Source organism: Phoenix dactylifera, chromosome 8 (assembly GCF_009389715.1).
Source record: "Phoenix dactylifera cultivar Barhee BC4 chromosome 8, palm_55x_up_171113_PBpolish2nd_filt_p, whole genome shotgun sequence".
NCBI classification, from domain to species: Eukaryota; Viridiplantae; Streptophyta; class Magnoliopsida; order Arecales; family Arecaceae; genus Phoenix; species Phoenix dactylifera.
The window spans coordinates 9718403-9731472 of record NC_052399.1 but is presented as its reverse complement, the minus strand read 5'-3'; the positions used below and the strand labels follow the sequence as shown (position 1 = coordinate 9731472).

The 13070-nt window shown below is 42.6% G+C and overlaps 1 protein-coding gene across 1 annotated transcript; it reads right to left on the bottom strand.

The window, feature by feature from the left end:
• Nucleotides 1–9922: 9922 nt before the first annotated feature.
• LOC103711265 (probable trehalose-phosphate phosphatase 6) lies at nucleotides 9923–12743 on the bottom strand. The gene is made up of 11 exons (XM_008797348.4): nucleotides 12274–12743; nucleotides 12035–12175; nucleotides 11806–11877; nucleotides 11615–11713; nucleotides 11447–11500; nucleotides 11074–11175; nucleotides 10894–10971; nucleotides 10703–10772; nucleotides 10491–10561; nucleotides 10308–10400; nucleotides 9923–10216 (listed from the first exon to the last, which is right to left on the bottom strand). The coding sequence occupies exons 1-11, from the start codon at nucleotides 12571–12573 to the stop codon at nucleotides 10115–10117; spliced, it is 1182 nt and encodes a 393-aa protein (XP_008795570.2). The 5' UTR covers nucleotides 12574–12743; the 3' UTR covers nucleotides 9923–10114.
• Nucleotides 12744–13070: the final 327 nt, after the last annotated feature.

The window sequence follows — 13070 nt, the reverse complement described above, 5'->3', positions numbered from 1 at the left end:
AGGAGGGCAAAACCAAGATTCGTACTTGAGAGAAAATGAAGAAAGAACTTTGCAAAAAGTACCTTCCCAAAAATTACCTTCAAGATGCATTTCTCACTATGTATCAATTCACTCAAGGGATGCGAACCGTGGAGGAGTACACTGAAGAGTTCGACAATCTTATGGTTTGTTGTGGTGTAGCAGAGGCCGAAGAGCAAACAATAGCTCGTTACCTTAGCGGATTGAGGCGTGACATCCATGATATGGTACACCTCCATTCTTTTATTTCTCTTAATGATGTTATTAAACTTGCTACTAAGGTGGAACGCCAACTTCAACAACGGCGAGAAAAGGGTTTAACAAATGCTCCTGGAGGCCGAAATTTCAAGCGTGAGGGCATTCCTAACCGGGGGAGTGCATCGCAATCTCATTCGTCTTCTACATCCAAGCCAACCACAACGGTGAAAAAAGATGCTTCATCTTCTTCTCGGCCAACATCATCTCGACCTCAATGTTTCAAGTGTTCTGGTTATGGGCATATTGCTTCTGATGTCCAAATAGAAGAGTGGTTTCTCTTACCGAAGAAGGTGATGGTGAAGAAAATGAGTCAGATTCTATATATGATGAAATTGAAAAAGACATCACATATAGTGATCATGGTGAAGCTTTTGTGGTCCGTCGAACCCTGAATTCAATACGAAGCAAAGATGATCATATGTGGCTCCGGTACAACATCTTTCATACTCAATGTACGGCTCATGGCAAAATTTGCAATGTCATTATCGATGGAGGAAGTTGCAAGAATTGTGTCTCAATGAAGATGGTGGAAAAGTTGAAACTCAAGACAGAACCTCACCACCACCCATATTCTCTTTCTTGGCTTAAGAAAGGAAATAAGGTAAAAATTTTCCAACGTTGCCTTGTTCAATTTTCAATTGGAAAAAATTACCGTGATGAAATATGGTGCGACGTGGTTCCTATGGATGCTTGCCATTTACTTTTGGGGAGACCATGGTTATTTGATAGAAGGGTTGTTCATGATGGATGCAAAAATACTTATGCATTCTTGAAGGATGGTGTCAAAATAACCCTTGGGCCTTCAAAAATGGACAACACACCCAAACCCATTAAGGAAGAGGAAAGTACCTTTTTGTCCATGGCAGAATTTGAAGTTGAAATTCGAGAAGCCTCCCAAGCATATGCTCTCATAGTGGTGGAATCTAACCCGAAAGGCAATTTGTTGCCACCCAAAATTACTTCTTTTTTGCAGAAATTTCGAGATGTGACTCCCGATGAAATTCCTTCTGGTCTTCCATCAATGAGAGAAATTCAACATTGCATTGATCTTATGCCAGGTGCAACTTTACCAAACAAGGCGACATATAGAATGAGTCCCAAGAAGCATGAAGAATTGCAAAGACAAGTGAACGAGTTGGTGGCCAAAGGTTTGGTACGTGAAAGCATGAGTCCATGTGCAGTTCCTACCTTACTTGTTCCGAAAAAGGATGGAACATGGCGCATATGTATTGATAGCCGAGTTGTTAACAAGATCACCATCAAATACCGTTTTCCTATCCCTCGGCTAGACGACATGTTAGATCAACTTGCCGACGCTTGCATCTTCTCCAAGCTTGATCTTCGAAGTGGCTATTATCAAATTTGTATGAGACCGGATGACGAATGGAAGACGACATTCAAGACAAGAGATGGACTATAGGAATGGCTTGTGATGCCATTTGGGCTCTCTAATACACCAAGCACATTCATGCGCCTCATGAATCAAATCTTTAAACCTTATATAGGTAAATTTGTCGTTGTTTACTTTGACGACATTTTGGTCTATAGCAGGGATCAAGAGCAACACTTGGAGCATCTTAGACAAATCTTTATGATGTTGCGAAAGGAGAAGCTCTATGTCAATCTTCGCAAATGCGACTTCTTGACCGATAGCTTAATATTTTTGGGTTATATGGTCACCTCCAACGGCATTAAAGTTGATCCTAAGAAGATTGAAGCTATCTCTAGTTGGCCGGTACCTCGTACCATTCACGAGATCCGGAGCTTTCATGGGTTGGCCACATTTTATCGAAGGTTTATACGACATTTCAGTTCTATTATGGCCCCCATCACAAATTGTTTGAAAGGTGGATCCTATCAATGGATTATGGAGGCTCAAGAAAGTTTTGAGAAGCTTAAGGTATTAATGACAACGGTCCCTATCCTTGCCTTGCCGAATTTTGAAAAAGTTTTCGAGGTGGATTGTGATGCCTCTAATGTGGGCATTGGCGCGGTGCTTAGTCAAGAAGAACGCCCTATTGCCTTTTTTAGCGCCAAACTTGGAGATGGGCGAAATAACTATTCAACATATGATAAAGAATTTATGCTATTGTTGAGGCTCTTCATCATTGGCGGCACTATCTTGTGACTAAGAAATTTGTTCTCTACTCCGATCATGAAGCCTTGCGATTCCTCAATACTCAACACAAGCTTAGTGCAAGGCATGCCAAGTGGATTGAATTTTTGCAATCTTTTACCTTCACCATCCGTCATCAAGCCGGAAGTCTCAATCAAGTTGCGGATGCTCTTAGTCGAAGACATGCTTTGTTGTCAACCTTGGAGATTAAGGTAATCGATTTTGATTTCATCAAAGATCTCTATTCTAATGATGATTATTTTGGCGAGATTTGGGCTCGATGCAGTAATGCTCCTCATGAAGATTATTCAATTCAAGAAAGTTACTTATTTAAAGGTAACCAATTATGTATTCCTAATTGCTCTCTTCGCCAAGCAATCATCAAAGAAGCCCACAATGGAGGACTTGGAGGTCACTTTGGCCGAGACAAGATTTTAATCCTTGTCAAAGAAAATTTCTTTTGGCCGAAGATGAGAAAGGATGTAGAGAGACATGTTAACTTATGTCGAACATGCCATATTGCCAAAAGTCGAGCTCAAAACACCGGCCTTTATACTCCTCTTCCTGTACCTCAAGCTCCATGGGAGGATGTAAGTATTGATTTTGTTCTTGGTCTTCCTCGCACTCAACGTGGAAAGGATTCGGTCATGATAGTTGTTGATCGATTCTCTAAAATGGCACATTTTGTACCTTGCGAGAAGACCTATGATGCATCTAAAATTGCTGATTTTTATTTTCGAGAGATTGTCAAACTTCATAGCATCCCAAAGACTTTCACTTCGGACCGAGATCCAAAATTATAGGACACTTTTGGCGGACTTTATGGGCGAAATTGGGCACCAAACTTCAGTTCAATTCTTCTCATCATCCACAAACCGATGGTCAAACGGAAGTGGTGAATCGAAGCCTTGGCAATCTTATTCGAAGTTATTTAGGCAACAACAAGAAGCAATGGGATTTAATTCTTCCTCAAGCGGAGTTTGCATACAACCGCTCAAGTAGTTCTACTACCGGTGCTAGTCCTTTTGAGATCGTCTATGGGTGCAATCCTAATGGCCCCCTTGATCTAGCTCCCCTTCCTCATGTTGTTCGATTTAGCGGTGATGCAGAAGCAAGGGCTAATGAAATCAAAATGATGCATGAGCAAGTTCGATCCAAGATTGAGAAGAGCAATCAAAAGTTTAAGGAGAAAGCTGATAAGTATTGACGCTCGGCATCATTTAAAGAAGGCGACCTTGTATGGATTCATCTTCGTAAAGAACGATTCCCCCATGGAAGATATAGCAAATTACAAGATCGTGCCGATGGACCATTTCGAGTTCTTAAGCGTATTGGAGAAAATGCCTATCAAATTGAACTTTCTAGTGACTATGGAGTTTCTGCTGCCTTCAATATTTCTGATCTAATTCCATATCATGATAAAGAAGAGGCATTGGACAACTCGAGGACGAGTTGAGCTTCAACCGGGGGAGTATGATGCAGGTGTATAGACATCATACAACTTACATTCTATTTTTAGAGTATTAAATGGCCGAATTTAGAAAAGTTATTAACATAAAAGTTTCAGGTCTCTTTCTCTTCTTTCCAACAAGCCTAAGAACATTAAAATCCGAGTTATGGTTGGAAAGTTATAAGTATTTTAAAAGGCAGGTATCTTTTGACCTTTTAAATTCCCTAAGAGAATTTAGTTTTGGCTTTGATGTCTTTTATTGTGTGAGTTACCCATATTAAGATGACTCTTAACCTTTCATTTTCTTTTGTCTTTTCATGTTACCCATGACTTGCCTATAAATAGTCATGAATTGTAATGAGAAGGCATCCAAGTATTTGAATGAGAGTTATCTTCCTCCTTGCACAAGAAATTTATCTTATCTTTTCTTCCACTTTCATTGGATTGCAAATTGATCCAAGCGGTATCAAGCTCTCTAGTTGTCACAGCTAGGGTCGAATCCAGGCAACTCAGTGGTCTGATTGCAGCTTTAAGGTACTTGGTGGATGACGGGCTGATGCGGTCGGGCCCATGGTGAAAGGGGAAGAGGAGTGGGCCTAATGAAGCAAGCTCATGAGTGTGAACAGGATTGGGGAGGGGGAACCAGTTTGGTGTGAATGAGATTGGGAGGGGAAGCCGGTTTGGTGTGAACGGGATTGGGGAGGGGGAGCAGGTTTGGTGTGAACGAGATTGGGAGGGGGAACCAGTTTGGTGTGAGCGGGATTGGGAGGGGAAACCGGTTTGGTGTGAACGGAATTGGGAAAGGGTGGACTGGTTGTGGGCTTACAGAAGAAAAGGCTTGTTGGGCCTTTGTGGCTGTGGTGGGTTGGGCCTGTGTGAGGTCGGGGCATGTGGGCTTGGGCCTGTGAAGCAGGCGGAATGGGGTGGGGGAAGGCAGGCTTGATGGAAGAATTGGCCCGTGAGATTTTGTGGTGTGAAAAGGGGAGAGGAGGAAGTGGAGGCGACCCAGGGCGAGAGGTAGTGGGCTCGGGCGGCCGACGGTGGGGAAGAAGGGTGGCGGTTCCCGCGAGATGGCGGGAGGTAGGTGGGTTCGAGACCGAACCCCTTGAGGGATGAAAAGGAGGGGTCACGGAGAGGGGGGGTACCGGGCAGTGAACCAGGGGTGCAGGGCGGTGAATGAGGGAAGGAGGAGGTGGTTGGGGATGAAGACGGCGGGGGTGGGGTGGCACTACAGCTGACGGCGACAGCTCGAGCAGTGGAGCTCGGACGACGACGGCTCGGGCATAGGTGGGGCAGCAAGTTGGAGACGGCAAGGGGAAGGAAGCCCTCGGTGAAGGCGGCACTTGGAGTTGGAGGAGGACCTTGGCGGAGGAGGCACTCGGAGAAGGAGGCGGCGCTCAGAGGAGGAAACGAAAAGATGAACATGTACCTTTTTTTTACGGCACGTGCGGTCATGTACGAACCAGCATGCGCGCCCGCGTGAGACTGAGCACATGCAAGTCACATGTGGGCTTCCTTTTTTTTTCGATGGCATGTACGGAGCCTCTCTTTTTTTGGACAGCACGTGCGGTCACGTGCGAACTTTTTTTTTTAGACCCAGGTTATCGGGTAGTCGATAAACAGGTTTGGCACTTACCCATTACTCTGATTTTCTTCAACCTCCCAATGGTTAGGGAGGGCAGGCCGTCCCTCGCGGTGGCATCAGACAAGGCTACGGGGTGGCGACGGAGAGGGGCGGCCAGTCACGGTGGCGGGTGGTTCTTCTCCGAGCGGTGTGGCACGAGCGTAGGGGCGACGAACCGGGCTTTCCGGTTCTTCACGGGCGGCGTTGGCTAGCGCGGTCAACCCGGCGGTGGTGGTGCATGGCGCTACTAGCGGCGATCGGCGGTGGTGAGACGACTGCGAGGTGGCGCTGCGTGGCAGAGGCGAGCGGGGGTGAGGGTGGCTGCGGTTGTGATGGCGGGTGGGACGAACTGGGAAAGGGGCTTTTCTTTCTTTTTTTTCTCGTGCACCGTCAGAAGAAAGGAACAAACGGGGAATGGGGGTTTTGGCTGAGAACTGGGAAGGAAGACGAGGATAGAGGAGGGAAGGGGAAGAGAGGAAATGGATAGGTCGAGAGGGGCTTGTTTGGAGGCTTCGGCATGGAAGAACAGGGAAAGCAACCTTGGAGAAGACGCCCCCTTTTCTTCATGTGAAGTTTGAGCTTACGGTCCAAAGCAGCCCATGATGCTTGTTTTGGGTAGCTGGCTCCTTGCACGGGTGTGAGCGAAGATCTCGGAGCTTTGGCAATGAAGGCAAAGCTCTTGGCTCTGATACTAAGCTAATAGAGGACAACTGTAGGCAAAAGAGGGAAGGAGGAGAAAGAAGAGGTTGCAGAGATGCGGGAAGAAGAGGCTTTGGGACGCAGGAAGAAAGAAGGGAAGAAGGGCTCACACCCAGCATGAGGAAGAGAAGAAAGTCGGTCAAGCCAGGTTTTTTTTTTTTTTGATCAATGTCCTAATTCATAAGGGGCGTGGCCTTTATATAGGACTTACATCATGTCCATCAATTGATGACATACCAAACTTGGGCCCTTACATCAATTTAATCAATTGACTAAGTCAATTAATTGATTACATACCAAACTTAGACCTTTACATCAATTAATCACTTACCAACATTGATCAAATCAATTGATCTAATTACTTGACCCAACAACTAACCAAATTGACTCGACCAATAACAAAAGCAACCAACCAAATTGACTCGACCAATGACAAAGCAACTAATAATGCAATAAAGTAGAAATGACACGGACTCGAGTGGACCCAATCTCGGGGGTCCAACTCAAACTGATGTTAATCTCTGGTGCGATGTGAGCTAGTGGCTCTAATGGCTTCATCATCTAAATGAAGGGCTATGATGTCCCCATCACATATAGCCCATATGTACTAGGGGACACCGCAGTACGGGCTCATTGAGACTAACCATGGGCTGATCGTGATGCTTATGATTAGATTTGAATGGATTTGAACTTTTAGCCTGCCAAGGACACCATGGCTTAAACATGGGGAGTATGTGAGGACCCGTATGAGCGTGTGTTTAGTCCCACATCGGTTATTCATCAAGGTGATTTTGAGTATTATCCAAGACTGAGGAACTCAAAAAAATACCTTCCGGCTAGTCATTTTGGATGAGGTTCTGGGTTGTTACATATTGTATTAGAGTTGATTCGACCTATGGCCTATGTGGACTAGGGACACTACAATACGGTCTCATTGAGGCCGACCACAGGCCGATCATGGTACTTGTGATTAGATATGAATAGATTTAGACCCTTAGCCTAACGAGGTCATCAAGGCTTAAACATGAGAAGTATGTTAGGACCTTTGCGGGCGTGTGTTTAGTCCCACATCGGTTATTTGCTGAGTAGATCTTGAATACTTATATAGAATCAAGAAACCAAAATAATACTTTTTGGTTAGCTTTTTTGGATGCGATACTAGGTTGTTACAATATAGTATCAGAATGAATTCGACCCATAACCCATGTAGACTAAGGGACATTACAGCACGGATCTATTGGGCCTGATCGTGGGCCGATCATGGTGCTTGTAATTAGATTTAAATGCATTTGAACCCTTAACCTGACGAGAATGTTAAGGCTTAAACGGAAGGAGTATATGAGGATCCGTGCAAGCGTGTATTTTAGTCCCACATCGGTTATTCACTAAATTGATCTTGCGTAGTTATACAGGATCAAAGAGCCTAAATAATACCTTCCGACTAATTTTTTTGGGTGAAGTCCTGGGTTATGATATCTGACGTACAACAATATAAAATTAAATACAATGCAATGTCAAACAAAGGATGGATAGGGTTTATATTTATTAGCTTTCTCGTTTCCCTACTTGATACCAACCTTCTTTCTTCAACCGAGAGAGAGAGAGAGAGAGAGAGAGAGAGAGAGTCTGCAACCATCACTTATACATCATGCATGTGCAAAGTTGTGGTATCTGTTACTTAGGCGAAGGAATAGATCATTTAAAAAGTATTTGACGCATTTGCACCCAAAAAAAAGTCCTGGAAGCAAACATGCCAACTTAAATTATATAAAAATTGAAAATTGAAAAAAGGCAACTTAGATTTTTTTGTAAAGGTCAAACAATTCTCCTCAAAGATAATGTTGAATTTTCTTATAGCTTTGATATTAGAATATCAAAATGGCTTTATACTTTCTTAGTCCGTCTGCATCAAAATTAGACGAATGAGACAAACCATACTAAGTTGATTACAATAAACTTAAGCTAACATTCACAAAATTTGAGAGCATAGAGCTTGTCAACTCCCAGTCATGGTCACATTCATTTGAATGATGCCCAACCTTTGATTTTGATACACAACACTATAATATGGGGCTGTGTGTGTGTGAAGTGATACGCCGTTTCTAATATTGAAGATATCAACCAGATACTTGTTTTTCTCTTTAAAAACGAACGTTGTGAGCTAAATATGTTGATTAAATTAAAACTAAAAAGAGAAATTAAGATTTCTCCTCCTCTTCTTTTATAATTTTGTATACTTACAGCAAAAATGCAAGCCTTTGAGAAAGCAAAAACTGATGATATAAAACTAAAAAGAGGCGAGTTAAAGAGATATCTTTCTGATATGGTTTCATGCTGGAACTTTTTTGAAAACATATAGCAGAAGAGCACATTAGTATGATAGGGACCAAACTCCTTTTGGAGAAACTACTACATTTTGATCTGAAAGTGATTCCTGAGAAAAGTGGAGATTAAAGTACAACTTACAAATTTTGGACCAACTTGAGTAGTATGGTTCTGATTTTTTTTTTTTTAAACCCTCCCTCATTGCTAGAAGCGAAATTTTTAAAGCAACAAGGTAGTTAGTATGATTGGAACCAGCCTTGTTTTGAAGAAACTACCACCCCTTTCATCTGCAAAGATTCCTGAGATATAGAGATTAAAGGAAAACTTGCATATATTGGACCAAGTTAAATAGTATCATTCCAAAAAGTTTACCTACCACAATGGTAGATGTCAAATATAAAGGCAGGCTAGATGAACAGCATCACATAAAAGTTATACCTCTTTTTTTGAGAGCAAAATAGTGATGCCTCACCTTGTGACTTAAACCAACTGGTTTTACAGCCAAACTAGCTCAGCTAGTACAGATTTTCTCTTAGGAGTAAATATTCTATTGAAGGCTTTCGAATGAAGAGCACTATTGAAATTATGGCTGCACTATTAAAATTCCATTGAAGAGTGAACATTTCCTATTGAAGCAGACAACCTTTTCAGCCAAAACAAGCAGAAGACTGAAAAGATTTAATACACAATGTTGCTTCGGGAGCCCACAAGCTTGTATCAAGATTCAAACCCTGGTACAGTACCACAAGATTAAGTCTTGAAAATTAATGATTTATTGGGTCCTTACATGTGTTTAATGTGGCATGTATCAAGCATTAATCAGGTTTCACAATTTGACATTTTCGCTTCCGGATTCAATGCATATATTTAACTCTCAATGTTTTCCTGGTTTTTTTTGGGTCCAGGAGGAATCCAATTTGTCAAGCTCTTCCTATATGTTAATATATAGTTTTTCCAAGGTGACGTTAAGGATTAGTTGTTTGTATTAAGAAGCTTACATTCCACATTAAAAAACTTTCCATAATTAATGTTGACGAGAACATCCATTTCCATGAGATCGCGTAGGATATTAACTCGGAAATGAAACGATCCATTTATACCAGCTGTTCATATATATGTTTATATGCAGTAAAATCATATATTATTGATTTTTTTGTTCTCTCTTTCTATCATCCTTCCATTATCTACATCCCTTTATTTTTTGCTTCACAACCCATAATCATCTTTGTTTCGTATATATGGAGAAATGGAAGTTGCTGCAACTATATATATGATCGATCCACTCATATAGTGACCGTTTCTTGGGATCTCGACAGTATCACATATATTCCCAAGAATCTTATCTTTTAGGATCTTGGATCATCTTAGAGTCATTAACCTATACCAACCTGTGCACTAATCCATTCTTAAACCACTCTGAGATCATGTGATATCGTGAGAAAAATATGATACCATATCCTGTATGGAGAAAACAATTTGATAAGGCAAGAAAGACAAGGTGATGTGCTTTAAAGCCTGCCCAAGTTTGAAATAGCGGGGAAAAGGCTAAATGGCTACAAGAAGAAAAGGGAGATACATCATTATTTATACGACTCTTTCTCCTTGAGAGAGAAAAGAGCTCCTCTCATTTAATCCCAAGCCGGCCGAGACGTTCATGGGGATGATGGCCACGTTCCTTGTGGGAGAGACGCTTCCAGTCCACCAGGCGACGTAAAAAGTTCATAACCTATACAAACATTTAAAACAATGACATTAGCAAGATATCTCAACTTTTTTTTTTATCAAAATAGTGTCATAAAATTGGCAATGAGTATTACCTCGGCAGGCTCACCGAGAGAAAAGGAGGCACTGGTTTCTTTTGGAAGTTTGGAAACAAGAATGCCTATACCCTGTCCTCTATCCCGCAAAACCTAAAACAGACATTGAGGAAACACGTATTCTTAAACTTCAGCATTAGAATTGATATTAATCTAATTAAGAAGATGACAGTGATAGAATACCTTGAAAGCATCTTCATCAGTGCGATCATCTCCAATATATATTGGCAGCACGTCGTTACAGTCGGCAAATCCTGGAGAGCAAAAAGGTATTAAATTGAGTGTTTATGTTTGATGGTTGACGACCAACGCAACTAAAAGAAATAGCATGCAACCTAATGTTCTGAAATGGCCAAAAGGATGGGATCGATGTAATATGTTGTGTTAAGGCTTACCAAGAGACTCTAATAGAAACTCAAGGGCCTTCCCCTTGTCCCATTTGATAGGAGGACGAATCTCCAACACCTAGAGGTCAAGAAGCAAGGAACCCAAGTCCCAGTCATGCGAGTGGATACAAAGAAATGGTACTTATATATATAAATAATATATCAAAATTATAACCAATGTTTTTTGAGCTATGTCGCACCTTTCTTCCTTGGGTGAGCCGGAGTTCAGGGTAGTCCTTGAGCACTGATCTGACCTGCTCGGCTAACGCACCCCATTTCTGGTTAAAAGTTGGCAGAAAATAGTGTTAAATGTAGGAGACTATTGAATTTCTGGTAAAAATAGTCTGCAGCACTTGCAGTATGTGAGATGAGCTCTCTACCTTCTCGTCGACACACCGGAAGTGAACTGATACACAGAACTTGTTGTTCTCCACCTTAGCCCCATGGGTGGATTCAGTTTTCGTGACCAATGCTTTATAAACCTTCAGGGAAAAAAAAAACCATAATGATGTGACCGGAATATACTAGTCAAATGGTGGTGATCTCTGGAGGATTGACTTAGTTGCAACACTATTACAGAATGAAACAACATGATTGGCAAAGCTTTCTTCATATTTTAATTAGATCAGAAAAGAACAAGAATTGCTATGCAACTACATAATGTCGCACAGTAGAATATATTGTGATAGACTGGCAGGAAGTTTCTTTTTTTGACTGAATCTAAGCAGGAAGTTTCAGGGAAGCAAACCTCACCGAATCTATCGTGGGCAGGAACTCACTAGCTGGTTGAAAGAGAACTGCTTTGGCCTAAACGAACCATATAGAACCAAAAAGCAGATAAGAAAATAATAAACAATAGTAATGGAAGAAATGTATTAAAAAGTCGCTATTTTTTATAGAAGAGAGAACGAGGAAGAGCACCTTAGCTTTCGTGTGCTTGGGCTGTTTGGCAGGTCCTTTGATGTCCATGCCATGGCTTCCGGCGTAGTACAACTCCGCTAATTGTACAAAGCTGTACACCTGCACACAAGTAAATCAAAGCAGGAAATGAGTTAGAAAGAATAGAAGAAGTTCCATTACTTCTCGAGGTGTGGGAAGAAATGGGAACGAACCTTATCTCTGCACCTCCCGCTCACAATAGCAGTTGGGAAACGCCTTGCCACTTCCCTAACAGCCGATCTCATCTGATTCCAAGAAGAAACCAAATGTCAGAATCTCACCCTTATTCCCACACAACCTCCAATTCCAAGAAGACCCACAGAAGCAGAGGAGAAACAGAGCACTTGGAAGAGAAACAAAGGAAAAACAGATAGAGATCATTCAGAAGGTGATTGAGCTAACGTTTTCGGACATGAAGGCAAGGTCAGGGTCGTCGACGATCGGAGACAAGGTTCCGTCGTAGTCCAGGAACATCACGATCTGCTTGCCGTTGGATGCAGCCGTTATCTCGTCGAATATTTTTAACGCCGACGGGTGTTGTTTCTGACCATAGTATCAGCACCATTTATCAATTAAACCGAACCAAATCAGAATTCCAGTACCAAAAGTTCTCAGCTGAAAGAAAAGGGGGGAAAACTCACCATCCAGTTCTCATACTCTTCGTCATGAGAGGCCGCAACAGGCGACGCGAGCAGAGAACCCGATTTGATATGCGTTGGAGACGACGCCTTCATCGAGTCGACCCATCCATGGATCCTTCCACTGCTACCGTTGATCTCAAGTTGGGTTAGAAGTTTCTTAAAGTTGGAAAAATTAACACTCCCACTGTTCCCACGCGGCGGCGGGAACGAAAAGTGTGAGGACGACGAGTTCGCCACCTTCCCCGCCGCCGCCGCCGTGATGGCCATCTCCTCCGTCACCATTACATTCCGCTTCGCCATCTTCAACCCCAAGATTTTTTTCCTCTGTTTCTCCCCTGCTGACAGTTCTTAAGAACTTTTCGATTCGACTGCAAGAATTTTATGACAGTATGATCTCTCTTCTTTGCTCTTCTTCTTACCAAGAGGCGAGGAGGAGAAGAATGGAAGAACAAATGAAGAAGTCGTGGTAATTCGACTCTCGCAATGGGGGGAGTCGGGGTAATCATGGGGATTTATAGGCACCAAAACGGACAAAACGCGTGCAAGGTGCAACCGAGCCACGTGTCCGTGACAGGGCGCCACGTGGCGGATGGCCCCGCTGTCTCACACGTCAAGCACCCACGGATTCGTGGGTTCTTTTGCCCAAACTAGCCAATTCCGTAGGGGCGTCACGTCCGTGACTGCACTGTTCCTTCCGCTCCCTTACCAACTTTCTTCTTTAGAATTTTTCGCAGAACCATCCCCATACTTTTCTAAAGTTACAGGTCACTGCCTTTCTTTCTCTTTATTGCATAATA

Coding starts and splice junctions, on each gene's coding strand:
- LOC103711265 (XM_008797348.4), bottom strand. CDS start 12,573: ATGGCGAAGCGGAATGTAATGGTGACGGAGGAGATGGCCATCACGGCG. Junction 11,714..11,805: donor GCGGGAGGTGCAGAGATAAG/GTTCGTTCCCAT, acceptor ACTTGTGTGCAG/GTGTACAGCTTTGTACAATT. Junction 11,176..11,446: donor TCCTGCCCACGATAGATTCG/GTGAGGTTTGCT, acceptor TTTTCCCTGAAG/GTTTATAAAGCATTGGTCAC.